Here is a 17,434-nt window from a genome sequence, read left to right as displayed (position 1 = left end):
CATCAATTTAACTTTTGTTATAATTTTCTTCAATATCAAATAGTCTTTGATTAATAAATAATTAGATTTTGTAGGGTAAAAATTTCTTAATTAATTATTTTCTTAATATTTAAATTTTAAAATTAACCGGCATAAATAGTTATTAAAATTTAGTTTTAAATAAATAAAAACTCACGTGTTAGGCATGTGTGTTTAACTAATCTTGAAAAATCCAGCAACACAAAATAAAAAGAAACATATTTTATTTATGATTTTCTTCAATATTTTCAATCTCTTTTCCACTTACCTCACAGGAAAGTTTACAAAGTTATTAGTACTCCCTCCAATCTTTTTAAATTGTTTTCCTCATTTTTTGTATGTCAATTTAACTAAATTTTAAAGATAAATTAAATTAAATTAAATTTATTTAAATTTTTAAAATTAAATTTAGATATTAAAAAATTATATGAAAACTACTATAAATTACAATTTTTCTTTTCTCAATTTGATTAAGAAATACATTGTATCATTTGAATCTAAAAACAAAAAGAAATTAAAAAGGAGTGAATGAAGTAATAAAGGTGTACATAATTTTTTTTTTTTTGGGACCAAATTTAATAAGTAGAAAATTTTAGGATACTTCTAAGAAATGATTCTTATTCTTTTTAGATACTAATAATATTTTAGTCCTTTTTAGATACTAAGAATATTTTAGTAACAATTGGAAGCTAATTCAACCTTAAAAATGTGCACATAATTACTTCTTTTAACCAAATTTAATAAGTAGCTAATATTAGGATACTTCCAATGAATGATTCTTAACTTTTTTTTTTTTTTATATACTAATATTTTAGTAACAATTCAGAACTAACTCAACCTCAATAGAATGCACATAATTACTTTTTTTAACCAAATTTAATAAGTAGCTAATATTAGGATACTTCCAATCAATGCTTCTTAACTTTTTTTTTTGATATACTAATAATATAGTTAAGTAACAATCTAGACCTAACTCAACCTCGAAGTCTAGCTTATAAATAGAGGATCGTCAATTTCATACAAGCAGACTATCAATCCATTCTTCAACCAATATGCGACTTTCACCCACTCTAACATATGTAATAATTGTTGTATGCTGTTGTTTGGCCGGCGCTTTTCCTTATTAACTATGCAAAATGGAGTTGTATATTGTCATGTTATGATACATTTTCATGTAACATATACACTATGCCTTAATTAAAACTGCTTAATTAGGCCGGCCCTTCTGATTTTGTTTCTATCTTTTTGTCTTCAAACTGTTGTCGTCCTTGTATAAATCATCTTCTGATGTGTATATCAGTTAAGAAGTATACGAAAAGCTGACATGAAACGATATACGATGATGGTTTTGGTCAGCTTCGTATTCATTTCTCTTCTTGTACCTGTTTTGTCTACGACTAGTACAAGTCTTGATAGGTGTTTAATCAATTACAATGTGTCTGTGTATCGAACAAGGGATGATTACTTTAACTATTTGCTCGACTTCTCCATTCAGAATCTCCGATTTGCTGAGTCCTTCATGCCTAAACCAATGGTCATTATCGTGCCAGAGAGCAAAGAACAGCTTGTGCACAGCGTTGTGTGTTGCAGACAAGGTTCGTATGAGATAAGAGTAAGGTGCGGAGGACACAGTTATGAAGGGACTTCATCGGTTTCCTTAGAGGGAAGTGGTGAACCGTTTGTGGTCATTGACTTGATGCAACTAGACCGTGTTTCATTGGATTTGCGCTCAGGGACGGCTTGGGTGCAGGGTGGTGCAACACTTGGACAGACTTATTATGCCATTTCCCAAGCCAGCAATGTCCGCGGCTTTGCAGCAGGTTCTTGTCCAACTGTGGGCGTTGGTGGGCATATTTCCGGGGGTGGTTTTGGATTTTTGTCAAGAAAATATGGACTTGCTGCTGATAACGTGGTGGACGCTCTTCTTGTTGATGCACAAGGACGGATATTGGACCGCGAATCCATGGGAGAGGAAGTTTTTTGGGCTATCAGAGGTGGTGGTGGCGGAATATGGGGAATCATATATGCCTGGAAAATCCGGTTGCTCGAAGTGCCCAAGACTCTCACAAGTTTCGTAGTCTCTAGGCCTGGTTCCAAAAGTGTTGTCTCGCGACTAGTTCACAAATGGCAATTCGTTGCACCAAAGTTAGTTGATGACTTTTACCTATCCGTCTCCATTAGATCAGCTGCTGTTGCCAGTAGAGGAATTGGCGAAATGAATGCCCAGTTCAACGGATTTTACCTAGGTCCAAGAACTCAAGCCATTTCCGCCTTGAATGAAGCCTTTCCAGAGTTGCGCGTTCTGAAACATGACTGCAAAGAAATGAGTTGGATCGAGTCCATACTTTTCTTTTCCGACTTAGATAGCTCTTCCAATGTCTCGCGTTTAAAAGAACGCTACTTTGATAAAAAATCATACTTCAAAGCCAAGTCGGACTTTGTCAAGACCCCGATTTCAATGAATGGGATACTGACAACACTCGATGTACTCGAGAAGGAACCCAAGGGACACATTATATTGGACCCTTATGGTGGAGCCATGGAGAGGATTAGCGAGAACGCTATTGCTTTCCCTCATAGAAAGGGCAACCTATTCGGAATTCAATATCTAGTCGACTGGAAAACAGAAGACAACAGCATCGCCAAGAGCAACGCGTACATAGAATGGATAAGGGAGTTTTACGATACAATGGCACCCTTTGTTTCAACCGCGCCTAGGGCAGCGTATGTCAACTACATGGATCTAGACCTTGGAGTAATGGACTACTTACTGCTAAATACTACTGCTGATCGTGATGCAGTGGAGAGAGCTCGAGTCTGGGGCCAAAAATATTTCTTGAATAACTACGATAGGTTGGTTAAGGCTAAAACAACAATCGATCCACTAAATGTTTTTCGACATCAACAGGGCATCCCTCCTATGTTCACCAAAATGCAAGAGCTCTGGAGTACTCAGTGAGTTTACAAATTGTTGTACAACATATGGTAAGTTTGTCTTAAATTTTCTCTTGGTTGTATCAACAAGGTTAATGTATATTTATATACTAGATGAATTGCCCGAAACAACAGTGAATTATAAATGTTTGGAGATTCTAGTTTTACTTTCTTTATTGTCTCTAATTTCTTGCTAGAAGTGAAATACTTAATAATTTTTATTTTCTAGTTATATTGTAAAGGGTGTAATCATGATCTCATCTAAAAGTTTTATCTTCAATCACTCTTTTACGGGCATGTATTATTGTTTTTTATTGGTCAAGTACGTAAAAATTCAATTTGATTCCAAGTGGCAAATGACAATAAAATTTGAGCACAAGACGTTCGTATACTTATAAGTTTGAATGTCTTTGATCAGTTAAAATCTTAAGCTATTAGAGAGAGTATACTGGTAAAATTACTGTCATGCAAGGTAAAGCTGCGTACGATACACCCTTGTGGTGCGGCCCTTCCCCAAACAACGCACATAGCGGTAGCTTTAATGCACTGGGCTTTTTTTTTTTTTTTTTTTCAACGCAGAGAAACTTTCAATTTTTTTCCAAGTTAAATTAATATGAATTACTTACTATATTAGAAGTTAGTACATTATTTGAATGATCAACACTCACAAACAACGGGGATGTAGCTCAAATGGTAGAGCGCTCGCTTTGCATGCGAGAGGCACGGGGTTCGATCCCCCGCATCTCCATTTTTCCCTCTCTTTTCTTAAGGAGTTGTTGTTAAATGCATGACATTTTTGCACGGGGTTCGATCCCCCGCATCTCCATTTTTCCCTCTCTTTTCTTAAGGAGTTAAATGCATGACATTTTTTGTATAGTTTTCCACATAAGATGTATTTTTTCATAATAAGATTATATATATTGTACTCCCTCCGTGCGCTTTTGGTTTGACTAAATTTCAAAGTTAACGCTAATTGACTTAGATCAATTTAATATTCAATATTTTAAATTTAAAATGCACATAGTTGAAAACTATATGAAAAATGTTATAAGCTTCAATCCTTCTCATAGTAATATGATGAAAAATATATCTTAAAATGTTGTTCAAAGTTCATGCAGCTTAACCTCGAGAAACAAATAAAAATGAACGGAGGGAGTAATATATTTTGAAGCAGTACAAGCAGCCAGCTTGGTTTAATAATCTGATCATAATGTTAATTAATTCAATGATTATTGCTTTATTCATATATAGTATAAAACTCTTCGTCTCCATAGCTCTATTTTCAATAGAAACCTTTGGCTTTACAGTTGCCCTGTTATCATTTTTATCTCCCACGTTCATTCATGTGCGTGCATTATATATACACTCAAGTATTTTTTTTCTTCACTCTGGTACACATTATATTTGGTGAAGCAAACTACAGATAATTAACCAAAATGCTACGTACCCTAAGTACTTCTCTTTTCCTTTTTCCATTGCAATCTGTTTAATAATTTTGCTTTGGTTCTCTTGTTTTTCATTTCAAAATAATATTATTGAAATACCAATGTAAAAATGAATCTATTGTTGCTTACATCTCTTTAATTTTCTTTTAATAAAATTCCATGCACTACGCTATGTTCGAGGTGAACAAATCATGCGTTATCATGTATTCATGCATTGTTCGGGGTGTTTGGTTCGAAGGCATCGTGCAGAAATTTAAAGTTTGCAAACCAAGATGACTCCGTATAAAGTTTGTAAACCAAGACGGCGATAATTCAGATGACACAATATAAATTAAAAACATAATATTATTAATATAATTTGGCAAATTGACCTACACATGAAAATTAATATTAAATAAAATATAAAACTATTGGCAAAACATTTCTTCTCAAAAAGAATAAACCTAATAGAAATCTAATAAACCTAATTTGGTATCGTGATGCAGTTAATCTTTGATCCTGAGTAATTCGTTCATTCTTCTTTTGTGGATTTCATGTATGTGCAGGTAATTATTGATGGTGAAAATGAGTTCTTGATTGGAATTGAAGGATTTTATAGCCCAGTGATGGTCAATGGATAAGATAAGACAAATTACATTTTATACAAATAAGGGAAAATATGGAACTGAAATTGGAACTTATTTTAGTTCATCAGCAGCTAGAGGAAAGATTATTGGTTTTCATGGGAAAAGTGGTTGGCGTTCATATGGAATATTTGTGAGTGTGCATGGAGTTGTACTTGTTTTAAATTTTTATTTTCTGCTAGTACTGTTAGTTGCAATATTGGCATTGTTATGAATATGCTCCTATTTACTTCTCTATTAAGATCATTTATTTATTTTTGCCTTGAAATTAATTGAACTGATGTAATGTGTACCAAACGTTTATCAAATTACTTACTCCCTCCGTTTTGAATTAGATGACCCTTTCGACCTTGGCACACCCATTAAGAAATCCCATGATTAGGAGTATATTTTATCTTTTTACCTTTCTTAATATTGTAAGACTCAATAATTAATTAAGCATGGATAATTGTAGCATATGCATGTATGGATTGAAAATCTTATAGGAATACTAGCAGTACTCCTTGAAAAGAAGAAAAAAAGTCAAAGTTTCATAAAGTTTGTATTGAAAATATAAATGTTATTTTAAAAATTTTTGAAACGTGTAGTTATATTTAATATCTATTAAGGGTAGAATGGAGAGAATTTGTGTAAAATAGTCTTGATTTAATAAGTTGGACTAGTAAATTGAAACAAATTTTTTAGAAAGAGGGTCAACTAATTCGAAACGGAGGGAGTATATAATTTGTTGTATGATATAGTTGAAAGATTTAAGTGTGAAAGGCTGCTACCAACATGGGTTGTGATGTTGTGTATGGGGCTACTCCAAGGGATCGATCCTGAATATGGAAAAAACTTTGTTGGGAGCGCTGCCACCTTAATGGGTCCTTCGGTGCGCGATCCGGGTTAGTCGGAACTCCAATACGAGCACCGAACATCAGATGGGAAACCAGCGCTGTCACCTTAATGGGTACTGCAATGCGCAGTCCGGATTAGTCGGAGCTCCAATCCGGACACAACAGATGAGAAATCACCTTAATGGGCCCCAATGCGCGATCCGAATTAGTTGGAGCTCCAATGTGGGCACACCAGATGGGAAACCACCTTAATGGACCCTGCAATACGCGATCCGGATTAGTCGGAGCTCCAATGCGGACACCGGATGGGAAACCAGCGCTGCCACCTAAATGGCCCTTGCTATGCGCGATCTGGATTAGTCGGAGCTCCAATGCGGGCACCGAACACCAGATGGGAAGCCAAAAAGTGTGAAAGACTACTTATTAGTTGGGGCTCTAATGCAGGCATCGGACACCAAACACCGAATGAGAAATCAAAAAGTGTGAAAAGCTGCTTACGTGCAACCACATATCATATACTTATAAAGTTATTTTAAAAAACGGAAAAGGTACGTATATACCTCTGAACTTTAATAAATGATACAGGTATTACCTCCGTTATACTTTAGTTACAAATATACCCTTACCGTTAATGAAAAGGTATATATACACCCCTGCACTTTAATAAATGGTATAGATGTATCCTCCGTTAATGAAGTACGTATATATCTCTGAACTTTGATAAATGGTACAAATATATCCTCCGACATACTTTAGGTACAAGTATATCATTGCCGTTAATAAAAAGGTATATATATACCTTTCTCACAAACGTCAGGACATACGTCACAACCTGTTCATTTGTCTTTTTTTAATTTAATTTATCCCCATTCTATTCGAAAATAATTCTAATTTAACCCATAAACCACTCCAAATAATAATCTAAACTCGAGCCGGTCTAATAAAACCTTCAAGACGCATCTCTATTCACGTATGTTCATTCTTTCTTTCTTTTTCTATTAGACCGGATTAAGTTTGAGTTATTATTTGCATTGTGTTATGGGTTAAATTAGAATTATTTTAGGATAGAGTTGGGATAAATTAAATTAAAAAGGGCCAAATAAATAAGATTGTGACACGTGTCTTGTTGTTAGTGAGAAAAGTATATATATATATCTTTTCAATAACGATAAGTGTATATTTGTACTTAATGTATGACGGATAGTATATGCGTATTATTTATCAAAATTCAGAATATATTTATATCTAAAGTTGTACCATTTATATATATATATATATATATATATATATATATATATATATAACTTTTCACTTTAAAAATTCTATCCTGACTCGAATCCCCAAATCTTACCTCCCTAGTAGCACATGGGAGTTCAATCCCGCCATCTTCATAACTATTTTCTTACCTTATAAACTTATTTAGATCCCGTTTAATTATATAAATAATAATTTTTAAAGTTGATGTTGTGTTTGACCGTAAATATAAATTGAAGTTATTTTTTTAATTTTGTGAAAGAAATAGAAATAAAAAAAGTATATTTATTTTCACCTTTTTAAAATTATTTTTCACTAAAATAAAATATTATTTTTTTGATCAAATAATAGTATTATTTTCACTTTTTTTTTAGAAATAATTTTGTGAAAAAAATCTAGTATTAAAGTAATGATATTTTAGGAAAAGGAAAATACCGTTACATTTCAACCACCATGACTCCGCCAAATATCCTCCTTATCTCTTCCACCACCACTCTACTTCCTCCACCATTAAAACCACCGCGATTCGAAAGTCAACCACCGCCGCTGCCGCCGCTCGATACAAAGCTATTCAGCCGTAGAAACGCCGTCGTTTTGCTCTCCCTCATTGTTGCTCCTCTCACTTTCCCTTCCTCCGCTCTCTCCTTCGGCATTTGTAATTTACTTGTTACTTGTCTCGAGCTCATATGTTCAAGCCGTGGAAACAATTTCTTACAGAAATGTAATATAAGGCTGCATACAATAGACCTTTCGTGGTCCGGCGTGCACAGGGTGCTTTTTTTTTTTTTTCTGAAAAAAATGAAGTTAAGTGTAATTTCTAACTGAATTGTTTGGTTTTGCAAAAAAATGTTATCAGCAGGACCAAAAGAATGGCTAAGAGATCAGAAGAAGAAGACGGCGAAGTATCTTTTGGCGCCGATCGATGCTTCTAGAAACATCCTCCGTTCAGCTTATCTAATAATCAGTACTAACATACTTTTGAAAATTGCTTTTTTTTTTTCGTATATTAGAGTAATTGATGATTTAAATTAATTGATTTGTATTTTGATAGCGAGAAATGAATCGGAATTTGGTGAAAAGGAGCTGGAAGAATTTCAGAGCTTATTGAGATCTGCTGCAAGAGATTGTGTGCCTACAGAGAGGAGTTCGTTTGTTCAGTTTCAATCGAACTCGGGAGTTGAGGTTTGATCTCTGATTTTGCTTTTTGATTGAATTGAAATTTACGAGCTTCTTGTTGATTTTGATGGTCTACTTCTTCGGAGGTAGCGGTATGGACTGCGCTTACCCTCCCCAGACCCCACTTTGTGGGAATACACTGGGTTTGTTGTTATTGATTTTGATGGAGTTCGTAATCATATTTAATCAGGGAGTAGTAATTTGTGTTAAATTGCTAAAGTACTTATTTCTAAGCTAAGTGAACTAGTGGTTTGACTTCGCGTATTGAGAGTTTTGCCAAACATAGCCCGCACTGAATTAATTAAGAAGGACGCGGTAGGTTGATGGATGATGTGAAAATAATCCAACGATTGATTGAAGTGCATAAGTGGTTGGACATGTTAGTTGTTTCTGTTACGTGAAAAAGAAACATAGTAAGTCTCTATTCTAGATTGTGTTGTATGGTAATGCAATTTTTTAGCGTGACATTGTAGATAGGGAGACGAGAAGCTGTGGAAACAAAGTAAATATTATGCGAAAAAGAGTGATTATTGATCCACACTATTTTTGGGTTCATATATCTTTTTGGCCTATGTTGTATGGGTTGTATGTTGTTTGTGGCTCATCCGCAAAATTCGTAATTCTCAGGTCTGCACTTTCCGGTTGGTTGTGAAAAATGCTTCTTCTTTGCTTGCTGACAAGGATCCGGTAAAGTTAGCAGCTGAAACCAAGCTTACTGATCTCATAAGGTAACCTGTTAAACTTATTGTGACCTATTTATCTTGTATGTCGAATGATAAACACTTAAAGAAGTGGGTTGATCTCTGTACTAAGGTGGAAATTGTGTTCGCTGCTTATTAGCATATTTTCTAGAATTTGTTCTTGTAAATTGAAATAGTAGTTTGGTTTGTGCCACATCCGGAAGCAGCTCATCTTATTTTCAGTACCAGCTGGCAGCTAAAGAATCTGGGTTGGGAAATTACAAGTGTTACCATGGGGCTATCCTTACTAGTTGCTGATTTAGTTTCTGTAAGGATATGGGAAGTCTGTGCATTCACTGCATCTTTGCCATATTAACGTGCTCTGCAGACGTTAAAAGTCAGTCTTGAGTCATCACCATGACGTCTGTACATGTGTGTTGGAGAGATTACAGAAATTTTGACACAATATTTTCTGTTTATTTTATGGTTGCAGGTCTTTTTCTTCTCTAAGTGACATGGCAAATGAAATTGATGTGCAGGTTGCTTCTAATAGGTATGATTAGTGATTTGCAACCATCTCTATTTGTACTCTTCTCAAAACTCGTGTTGATTTCTTTGGAGTAAAATTTTCCATTTTATATTGACTGGCAAACATGATCATGAGTTAGATATTTCATGCTTGATTCATCCCCTGTCTTATGGCATGAACATGCTATATTTTTGTACAGACAAAAGGTTGCAAATGCTGTCATGGATACAGTAACTTGTCTGGACAACTTTGAGCAAGGCATCAAAGAATGCCTTGAAGTTTGATAATCCTTATTCAAGTTAAAGAAGGGACACGATGAATTCTGCATTTGCCTATTTGGCAGATGCTTTTCTCCTTTAGTTTTGGGGCGGCAAAAAGAAAAACCGCAATAGGTTGTATCATCCACTTAATGTTCAGTATTATTCTTTCATTGTTTTGATTTTCTCCTGTTAACTTCACTTTACTTCAGTCGCTATTAGTTATAGTTAGCAGATCTATCTTTACTTCCATTGAAATCACAAACAAAAGAATTCTAATGCATGGAGGTGATGCTTTTGCTTATTTTTTTCTATGTGAAGAATTGCTTAAAATCTGATGAATTGATGGTATTACAAGTTTGATGCTCTTTGCTCCACTAGTTACATAACCTTTATCAACTTTACAGTTAACCTTCCGACTTCTAAGATATTCTGCCCATTTGACTTGGTATAGTGGACTCTCAGTTTATATAGTTATTTCCTCATTATACAGTTAAGTAGTCGATATGGTAATGGTTTTGTGTTAGTAACTTTCTCTCTTGAAGGAGAGGAAGATGGAATCAGAACTTAGGAATGTATGCCTGTCAAGATGTAAGTGCTGAGAGATTGGAGTATGCTTAAACCGTGTGCTCGAATCTCTTTTTTCTGTCTGCTGCTCTGATATGACATTTCAATGTCAATGTCCGCGTGGGGTGGTTCAGAGGTAAAATCTGTAGTAACTAGCTATATGCATGTCGAGTTAACACCTAGAAATGCAGAGTTCTTGTTCTACTTGACAATAGCCACACTTTGGAGATGTACTCTATACTAGTAAGTCATTAGCTATATGTTGAATCTCTTAGCTGGATTAATGGAACTATATCCACTTTTCACATGGGTTTTCAAATTTTCCAATTGAATCTGACTCGTATGAGATACTCGTCTAGCATCAGGGATGGCTAACTGCTTTTCAACTGTATTTGCAACAGTATGTAACTTGCCACCTCTAACAGGATGATACAGAACCTCTAGCAATACTACAAAGAATTGGAATTGCTAACTGGCTTCTGGCTGCAGTTTTAAGCGTTTCCAGTTCTAACTATACTGCAATAGTCTTGGATTCAAGTATGATAGTAGCTGATAGGTTCCATACTATGCAAAGAACACTCTTTGCATGCAGGCAATAGTTTACTCTTATGAAACCTCTCTGTTTCTTTGTCACCATTTGGCCATACCGCCTGTATTACTTAGATCCTCCAAAAGTGCTGTCGTGCCTGACACCATTTTTGGAGGATTTGACACGGTTGCAACAACATTTTGGGGGATTCAAGCAACATAGCATACCACACAACTTGATGCTTTTATTTTTTGTTTTGTACATAATTCAAGCCTTAGAAGCATATGAAGGAACAAGGTCTGTGATAATTCTTGTATGAGTTGTTTAATCAAGTCCTTCTATAACAAGTGCTTTCAGAAAGCAGGTTTTAATTATATTATTTAGATTATGTTTCTAATACTATATATCTCAGCACCTCCATTCCTTTATCAAATCTAGTACTTACGGGCTCAAGTTAATCTCTTTGAGTGAAAGCAATCATAGGGGGTTTGGGTTAGAGATAAGTCGTCCTTTACCATTGGTAGGCAAAAAAAGAATAAGTGAACTTGCCTTTGTTTGTAAGTGTGAAAAGGGCAAGTAACCCCAAATAGTATGGATCTCTTTAGTTTTTCATGCCTGCTTCTGGTCACTCTGACTCTTTTTGTTGTGTGAGATTTGAAAGTATCCGAAAAAAGGGATTCAGCATTAATTCATATAAGGATATTGCTTTTACCGGATATATAAGAAACTTGCTTTGTGATTGGGAGAAAATATGGTAAGCTCTACGAGAAGGTAAAATAGTACTATATTGTCTCTTTTTAACTCTTGCAAAAGTTAAAAGTAGGAGGGAGAATGATGGGGGCTGAAACATGATGAACTTGTTCAAGAATTACCTAGATCTTGAAAAGATAAAAAGTATACTAGTCATAGCTTAAATGACATTGTTGCCACTATAACCAATGTGGTACGATGACAGTAACAATCAATGAGGGGTTCCTCTAAGCTCTAACAGCAAGTTAGACTTTGTTGGTGAACCATTCTTATAATATTCACAACATAGTCTGGTTTGGTGGTTCTCCAGAAGCCTTGAGCAAATACAACCTACAACACGGTGTTCCATCGTCTGGGTGAGTTTGAAGTGACCTGGGCAAGTTGCGCAACTTGTTGAACAAATTTAGTGGGTCATGCAATAACCCGAAATGTGCATCTGGATCACCGATTTGAGAAAGTTCAACATCAGAAAATCCTAGTGATGGCAGTAACTGATCTGGATAGTCGCTATAGAAATGGAAATTTGAGCTGGACATTGTGGTTGATTGCTTGTTCATGAAGTCCGCTAAGAGTACTGTATGAGCAGAGGTACAGTTATTTGCGATAATCTTCAGTACGTCCATTGCATTTGAGTGAGAGAGATAATAGAGAATGCCCTCTAATACCCACACTGTTTTCTTATTTAGTTTTAAGCCTGATTCTTGAAGCTTTTCAAGCCAGTCCTTTTCTCTCAAGTCAGCTGCCACTCTGTTCAATGATTTTGCTATCATCAATTGGTGCTTTTGTTCATCTGTTGTTTCTGTTGCTGCCTCTATAATAGCGGTTTTCATCTGCAAGACCTCTGGAAAATCAACCTCAAAAATGTTACTGTCTTTTAAGCAACTCAAGCGATATGCCCTTGTATCCATACCTGCAGAAAAGAACAGACATCCTTAGTTTGCCCTGTAACATTTTTTTCTCAATGCAATTGAAGTGCTTCCGAGGACTGAGCTATGAAAATGCTAGGTCAAACATGCGGATTCTCTTGTGGTGGACAATGTACGTCCATTCAGTATTCAATTTCCATATTGAGACCATAACTCAAAGGAATTAAATTACATTCTGTTTATCATACTTTGATGAATGTGTCAAACTACCTACTCCTGTTTTCTAGAATTGGGGAAAAACATAGTCAATAGTTGCTTCTAAATGGAATGACTATTAACTGAAAGACCACATGTCATTGGACAAGTTTAGCATTGCGCAGTTGATGGCACCAGTATTTTGGGGATTTAGAGCTGGTATATTGTTGCATCCTGGTAATGTTTAGTTTGGCATATGGATCTAGAAGGATGAAAACTTCTGCAGCATATAAAAATAACTACGCCTCAGTTCCAAACTAGTTGGTGTCGCAGAATCGGGTGAGTGGACATTTGATCAGTTCAGGGACTGGCTACTAACAGTGGCATATGCAAGATTTCTTGCATAAGTGATATCATTATATTGTCACAATTCGATTTGTAAGTTTATTTGAGTTTAGGGATGCGATTGTTTAAAGCCTTTACTATCTCTACCAATTTGATGTTACAAGGCAGTGTTGAAAGACACGGACTACTAATTACCAAAGATAAACTAGTCAATTGTCATTAAGTTGCTAGAAGTATACATATGTTTTAATGTCACAGGATATATACAGCGGGAGAGATCATGTTGGAACATCAATTACCTGCTCCAAGAATGACGACTTGTGCTCCTCCGCCATCAAAAGAAGTAAGTGCTGCTTCAATTCTTTTATCAAACCATAGTGTCCTAACAGCAATGATAACTCCAGAAATTTCTCTAGCATTATTGAGGACATCTTTCTTAATCTTCTCGTACAATTTCTTCAGGTATGTCTCCCCTGCAAGGAACTCTGCTAGTGGATCATGGATCACATGTTTCCACAATGCCCTTCCTGCTGCAGTTTGACATGCCGATTGTCTCAAAGAATCCCAATCATGTTCAACAGCCGAATGAACTTCTCTGATGGTTTCAGTGTACAAAGAATCAGGTAGTATAAAATTTGGCAAGCTACCATTTTCTTGATTAGCCATTATTATTGCTGATTTTTGGTGACTACTAATAGAAAGAGAAGAAGTAGAAAGGATAAGCCATGCAATATATACAACAGAAATAAAGAGTACTGTTGAGAAGGAAAAAGAATTGTTATTTAGGATAAGGAAAGACAGCCACACACAACCAATGTCCCAGAAAAGTTGTTCAATCATATCCAGCTATTCTGTGTGTTAAAGTAAAGGAAGGTAATGAAGCAGGCCACGACTCCCATCAATTTTTCATCCCTTTTGCCTACTACTCTTTAGCTATGTTGCATGGACTCTTCAAAAAATGTCGACGAGTGCGTGTCGGATTCTCCGTTTTTATCAAAAGTAGCATAAAAAGAACCCCATGTTGGGATGAGACAACTCAAAGATACTTTTAACATGATGATGATGTGATATTTGTATGTAGCTTATTTTCTGTATTATCATCTAGAGTGAGTGAAGACAGTAAATCAGTTAACAAACAGGTAAAGGCAGTAAGCCAACCTTTTTCACACCATCACTCCATATCTCTATGCTCGTCTCATCGAACCATTGGTTTTGGTGCCAATTTTTGGGCCAAGACAATCCACATCTTTCTTACCAACGTTCAATGTGATATTTTGTTTGCACACCCCACACAATCATCATGGCCCATGGGGAGGCAGATCTCAACAACTGGCAGAGACACATCCACTACATTAATCATGACTCAATTATATATCAAACCATACATTTATTATATGTCGTGTCTTAAACATATACATTAATATTAAGCATAGGCCTAAAAAGTAGGTACAGTGGCATTTCATTTCCACTTGAGGTTATCCACCACATGTGGTCTGTTAGAGAGAAGTTGTGGTCCAATCTTTTTTTTTTCTAACGTATGAGCAAGTACTCATTTGTTGGCTTTGGTTGCCATATGGGAAAATTGATTTTTTGTACATGGTGAGATAGCTCCATTGTTGGGTGTTGGATTTTTTACTTGGATAAGGTTCTTGGAACCTTATGAATGTACTTGGTCCTTTTTGTGAATAACATGTGCACGTTATGATAAGTTAACATTTGCATTGACAGGATATGCACTCCTTCCATGACCTCATATTTTTATAACTACACTCAATTGTAAATACACACACACAAAAAAAAAAAATGACATGGACGGAAAACGATGATAGTTCAATATACATATATACTAGGCCCTATATACTATATAGCCACATTCTAATCCATTTTGCACGCCTCGATTAATTCCACGGGATATTCTGATACTAACTCTCACCAACATGGTTCTTGTTAGAGTAATAGAGTTAGTTTTTGCCAAAAAGATGATCAAATCAATTAAGTTGATTTTTCAAACACAAGAATCAAATCAAAACAATAAAGTCGGCTTTTGTCGATTTATTTGCTAAATTTTGCACTTGAATGTTGCTAATGATATTAGGAACAAACAAATATATGTCTCTACTTACTAGATGCAGCAGTTGAACATTTGTTCTTCGCATGTAACGTACTTATAAATTTTAAATAGTATTTCGCAAGTTTTTCTTTTTTCCTAAACTTCCTATCAAGTCAAATATTAAATAAATTAAAATGAGGAAGGATAAAATAATTTTGTAACGTATAAAGTGGACAATTTTTTGGCGTAAAGCACATATGAAGAGTTCCTGGTACATGGTAACAAATAAATTTATAATATGTTAGACACACGAAAATTTAGTGTTTACATCAACTAAATAAATGTATAATACTATGTTTATACTTTAAAATAGTTGATCTTCTTTTTTAAAATATTTGTTTCAATTTAGTTGTCAATTTTATGAAAAAGAGAATATTATTATGTTTTTCCAATAATATCTCTATCATTAAATGACCAAACAAAACGTATATCCTTAAGTTTAATAAGGCTAATTTGGTAAAACTTTACTAGGCATCTAGATGAATCCGCCGGGTAAATTAACTCAACATAAAGAAAGCTCATTAGATCAAAGCTAGGGGAGTGCTTACTACTAGCGAAAGGTTAACTAGCACGAAGTTACCAATTAGCGAAAGATAACTTCGTGCCGTAAAATGACAGATTGGTAATGAAAGAAAATATACTAAGAAAGTGTAATTCTATTAGACCTTTGTCTGGAAAAAAAAAAAAAGGCGAGAAAGAAAGATTGCTTACTACTAATACGGATAAGCTTTTCTAATTATAGGTTCAAATATGTTAGTTTTTTTCGTAGAAAGTTTTTTTTGCCAGGCAGAAAGCGAAATGCAAATGCCACACAACTATTCTTATACAGCCTTGGGAAATAGTTCTCAAAGCTCACCCCCTGCTTCATTCCCTCTATGATACCATCCCACCAGGGATGGAATATTCTCAATACACGATTCAGAGAAGGCGAATTGCTAATCTCAAAAACCTCAGTACCTGTATTTAGACTATTTTCAAGAATCAATTTATTGAAATGATTACAAAGAAAATCTCTATAGAAATAGTCGGATAAAAAAGAGAGATGAGGTGCCTAGCTTTATAAATTTATTCAATTAAAAGACCTCTAATAATTTTTTTCTCAAAGAGTGTACTAAACCATCAAGGGTCAACTATTAACATTTAATTATGGTTAATTAACTTCCATTCTCATCACTTCAAATTTATGTTGTCATGTGATCAGGAGGTCACGGATTTAAATCTTAGAAACGGCCTCTGATAAAAAATGTAAGGCAAAGTTACATACAATAAACCCTTATGGAGGGGCCCTGTCTATCAGAAAATGTAAGATAAAATTACATACAATAAACCGTTATAGAGAAGTTCTCCCCTGAACACCAGTGATAACTTTAATGGACTGGACTGTCTTTTTTTCTTATAAATTTACATAATTTGAGGTAAACATGCGGTACATATATTTCTGACACATGACATACAAATTCAAATATGTGTACGTGTCAAACATACATTTATAGGAATCATTTTGCCCAAAATACAAGTTTTAGTTTTTCACTTTATAAAACATTGATTGTGATTATCACTCCGTTTTACGAGGAAGAAGAATCCATTAGTTATTTATTAGGTAGATTAATTATCATTATATTTGGGAGAATGTCACATGAAATGTGTAACAACTAATTGGTAACGTATAAAAATGGAAATTGCTAACAGCATCTTTTTTTATTTTTTGATTTAAAACTTGACAAATCAATGAATTCAATAACTGATTTAAGCACTCAAGAAACCAATTCAAAATGAATAAACATACTTTTTTTTTTTAAAAAAAAAAAAGATGAATAAAGAAACTTGATGTTAAATGGAAGATCTAGCATTCAAAATGTCTAAACTTTAGTACTCCCTCCGCCAGCTTTTATTTATCACTAATTTCTTAATTGAATTTTTATTTTTACTTGTTATTGATAAGACAACTTTTTTTTTTCTATTTTACCCTTAACATTAACTGTTTTTTTTTTTCTAAATTAATTTCAAAATACAATGTAAGCAGCATTTAATAGGGGTATTGTAGTAAAAAAGTCATGTTATTAGTTATTTTTCGTAATAAATATGCCAACTTAAAATGTGATAAGTAAAATCGAACGAAAAAAATAATTAAAATATATTTTTGGATCTTAATAAATGAAAGCTTTAGAATCTAGAATTTTTTTTTAAAATGTTTGCTTCATATTACATGACATAGTTTAATATGATGTAGATTTCTTTAAGATCAATCTCATTAGGTTTTATTTTTAAAACAGAAGAGGTTGACTTCACGATTCACAAATTTCAGGATATACCCAAATTA

At 34.4% G+C, this 17,434-nt stretch overlaps 3 protein-coding genes and 1 non-coding gene across 5 annotated transcripts; 3 read left to right on the top strand and 1 right to left on the bottom strand.

The window, feature by feature from the left end:
* Positions 1–1,243: 1,243 nt before the first annotated feature.
* On the top strand, positions 1,244–3,091 carry LOC107869417 (reticuline oxidase). Its single transcript, XM_016715959.2, has one exon. It carries the CDS (start codon positions 1,343–1,345, stop codon positions 2,975–2,977), a length of 1,635 nt encoding a protein of 544 aa, XP_016571445.2. The 5' UTR covers positions 1,244–1,342; the 3' UTR covers positions 2,978–3,091.
* Positions 3,092–3,627: 536 nt separating this feature from the next.
* TRNAA-UGC lies at positions 3,628–3,700 on the top strand. Its single transcript has one exon. It is a non-coding gene; the product is annotated as a tRNA-Ala (tRNA).
* Positions 3,701–7,278: 3,578 nt separating this feature from the next.
* Positions 7,279–11,734, top strand: LOC107867001. Of its 2 annotated transcripts, none has more exons than XM_016713075.2 (6): positions 7,279–7,765; positions 7,967–8,074; positions 8,162–8,292; positions 8,914–9,014; positions 9,460–9,519; positions 9,695–10,056. In XM_016713075.2, exons 1-6 carry the CDS (start codon positions 7,564–7,566, stop codon positions 9,777–9,779), a joined length of 687 nt encoding a protein of 228 aa, XP_016568561.1. In that variant the 5' UTR covers positions 7,279–7,563; the 3' UTR covers positions 9,780–10,056. The 2 variants fall into 2 exon arrangements, with proteins under 2 accessions (XP_016568561.1, XP_047267291.1); XM_047411335.1 differs by lacking the exon at positions 9,695–10,056 and adding an exon at positions 10,721–11,734 and having other exon boundaries at positions 7,504–7,765.
* LOC107867000 (putative S-adenosyl-L-methionine-dependent methyltransferase MSMEG_0095/MSMEI_0092) lies at positions 11,615–14,803 on the bottom strand. The gene is made up of 2 exons (XM_016713073.2): positions 13,304–14,803; positions 11,615–12,508 (listed from the first exon to the last, which is right to left on the bottom strand). The coding sequence occupies exons 1-2, from the start codon at positions 13,842–13,844 to the stop codon at positions 11,877–11,879; spliced, it is 1,173 nt and encodes a 390-aa protein (XP_016568559.1). The 5' UTR covers positions 13,845–14,803; the 3' UTR covers positions 11,615–11,876.
* Positions 14,804–17,434: the final 2,631 nt, after the last annotated feature.

Source organism: Capsicum annuum, chromosome 4, assembly GCF_002878395.1.
Source record: "Capsicum annuum cultivar UCD-10X-F1 chromosome 4, UCD10Xv1.1, whole genome shotgun sequence".
Classification (NCBI taxonomy): Eukaryota; Viridiplantae; Streptophyta; class Magnoliopsida; order Solanales; family Solanaceae; genus Capsicum; species Capsicum annuum.
This window is presented reverse-complemented; position numbering and strand designations above follow the sequence as displayed.

Coding starts and splice junctions, on each gene's coding strand:
- LOC107869417 (XM_016715959.2), top strand. CDS start 1,343: ATGAAACGATATACGATGATGGTTTTGGTCAGCTTCGTATTCATTTCT.
- LOC107867001 (XM_016713075.2), top strand. CDS start 7,564: ATGACTCCGCCAAATATCCTCCTTATCTCTTCCACCACCACTCTACTT. Junction 7,766..7,966: donor CGCTCTCTCCTTCGGCATTT/GTAATTTACTTG, acceptor AAATGTTATCAG/CAGGACCAAAAGAATGGCTA. Junction 9,520..9,694: donor GTGCAGGTTGCTTCTAATAG/GTATGATTAGTG, acceptor ATTTTTGTACAG/ACAAAAGGTTGCAAATGCTG.
- LOC107867000 (XM_016713073.2), bottom strand. CDS start 13,844: ATGATTGAACAACTTTTCTGGGACATTGGTTGTGTGTGGCTGTCTTTC. Junction 12,509..13,303: donor AGTCGTCATTCTTGGAGCAG/GTAATTGATGTT, acceptor TCTTTTCTGCAG/GTATGGATACAAGGGCATAT.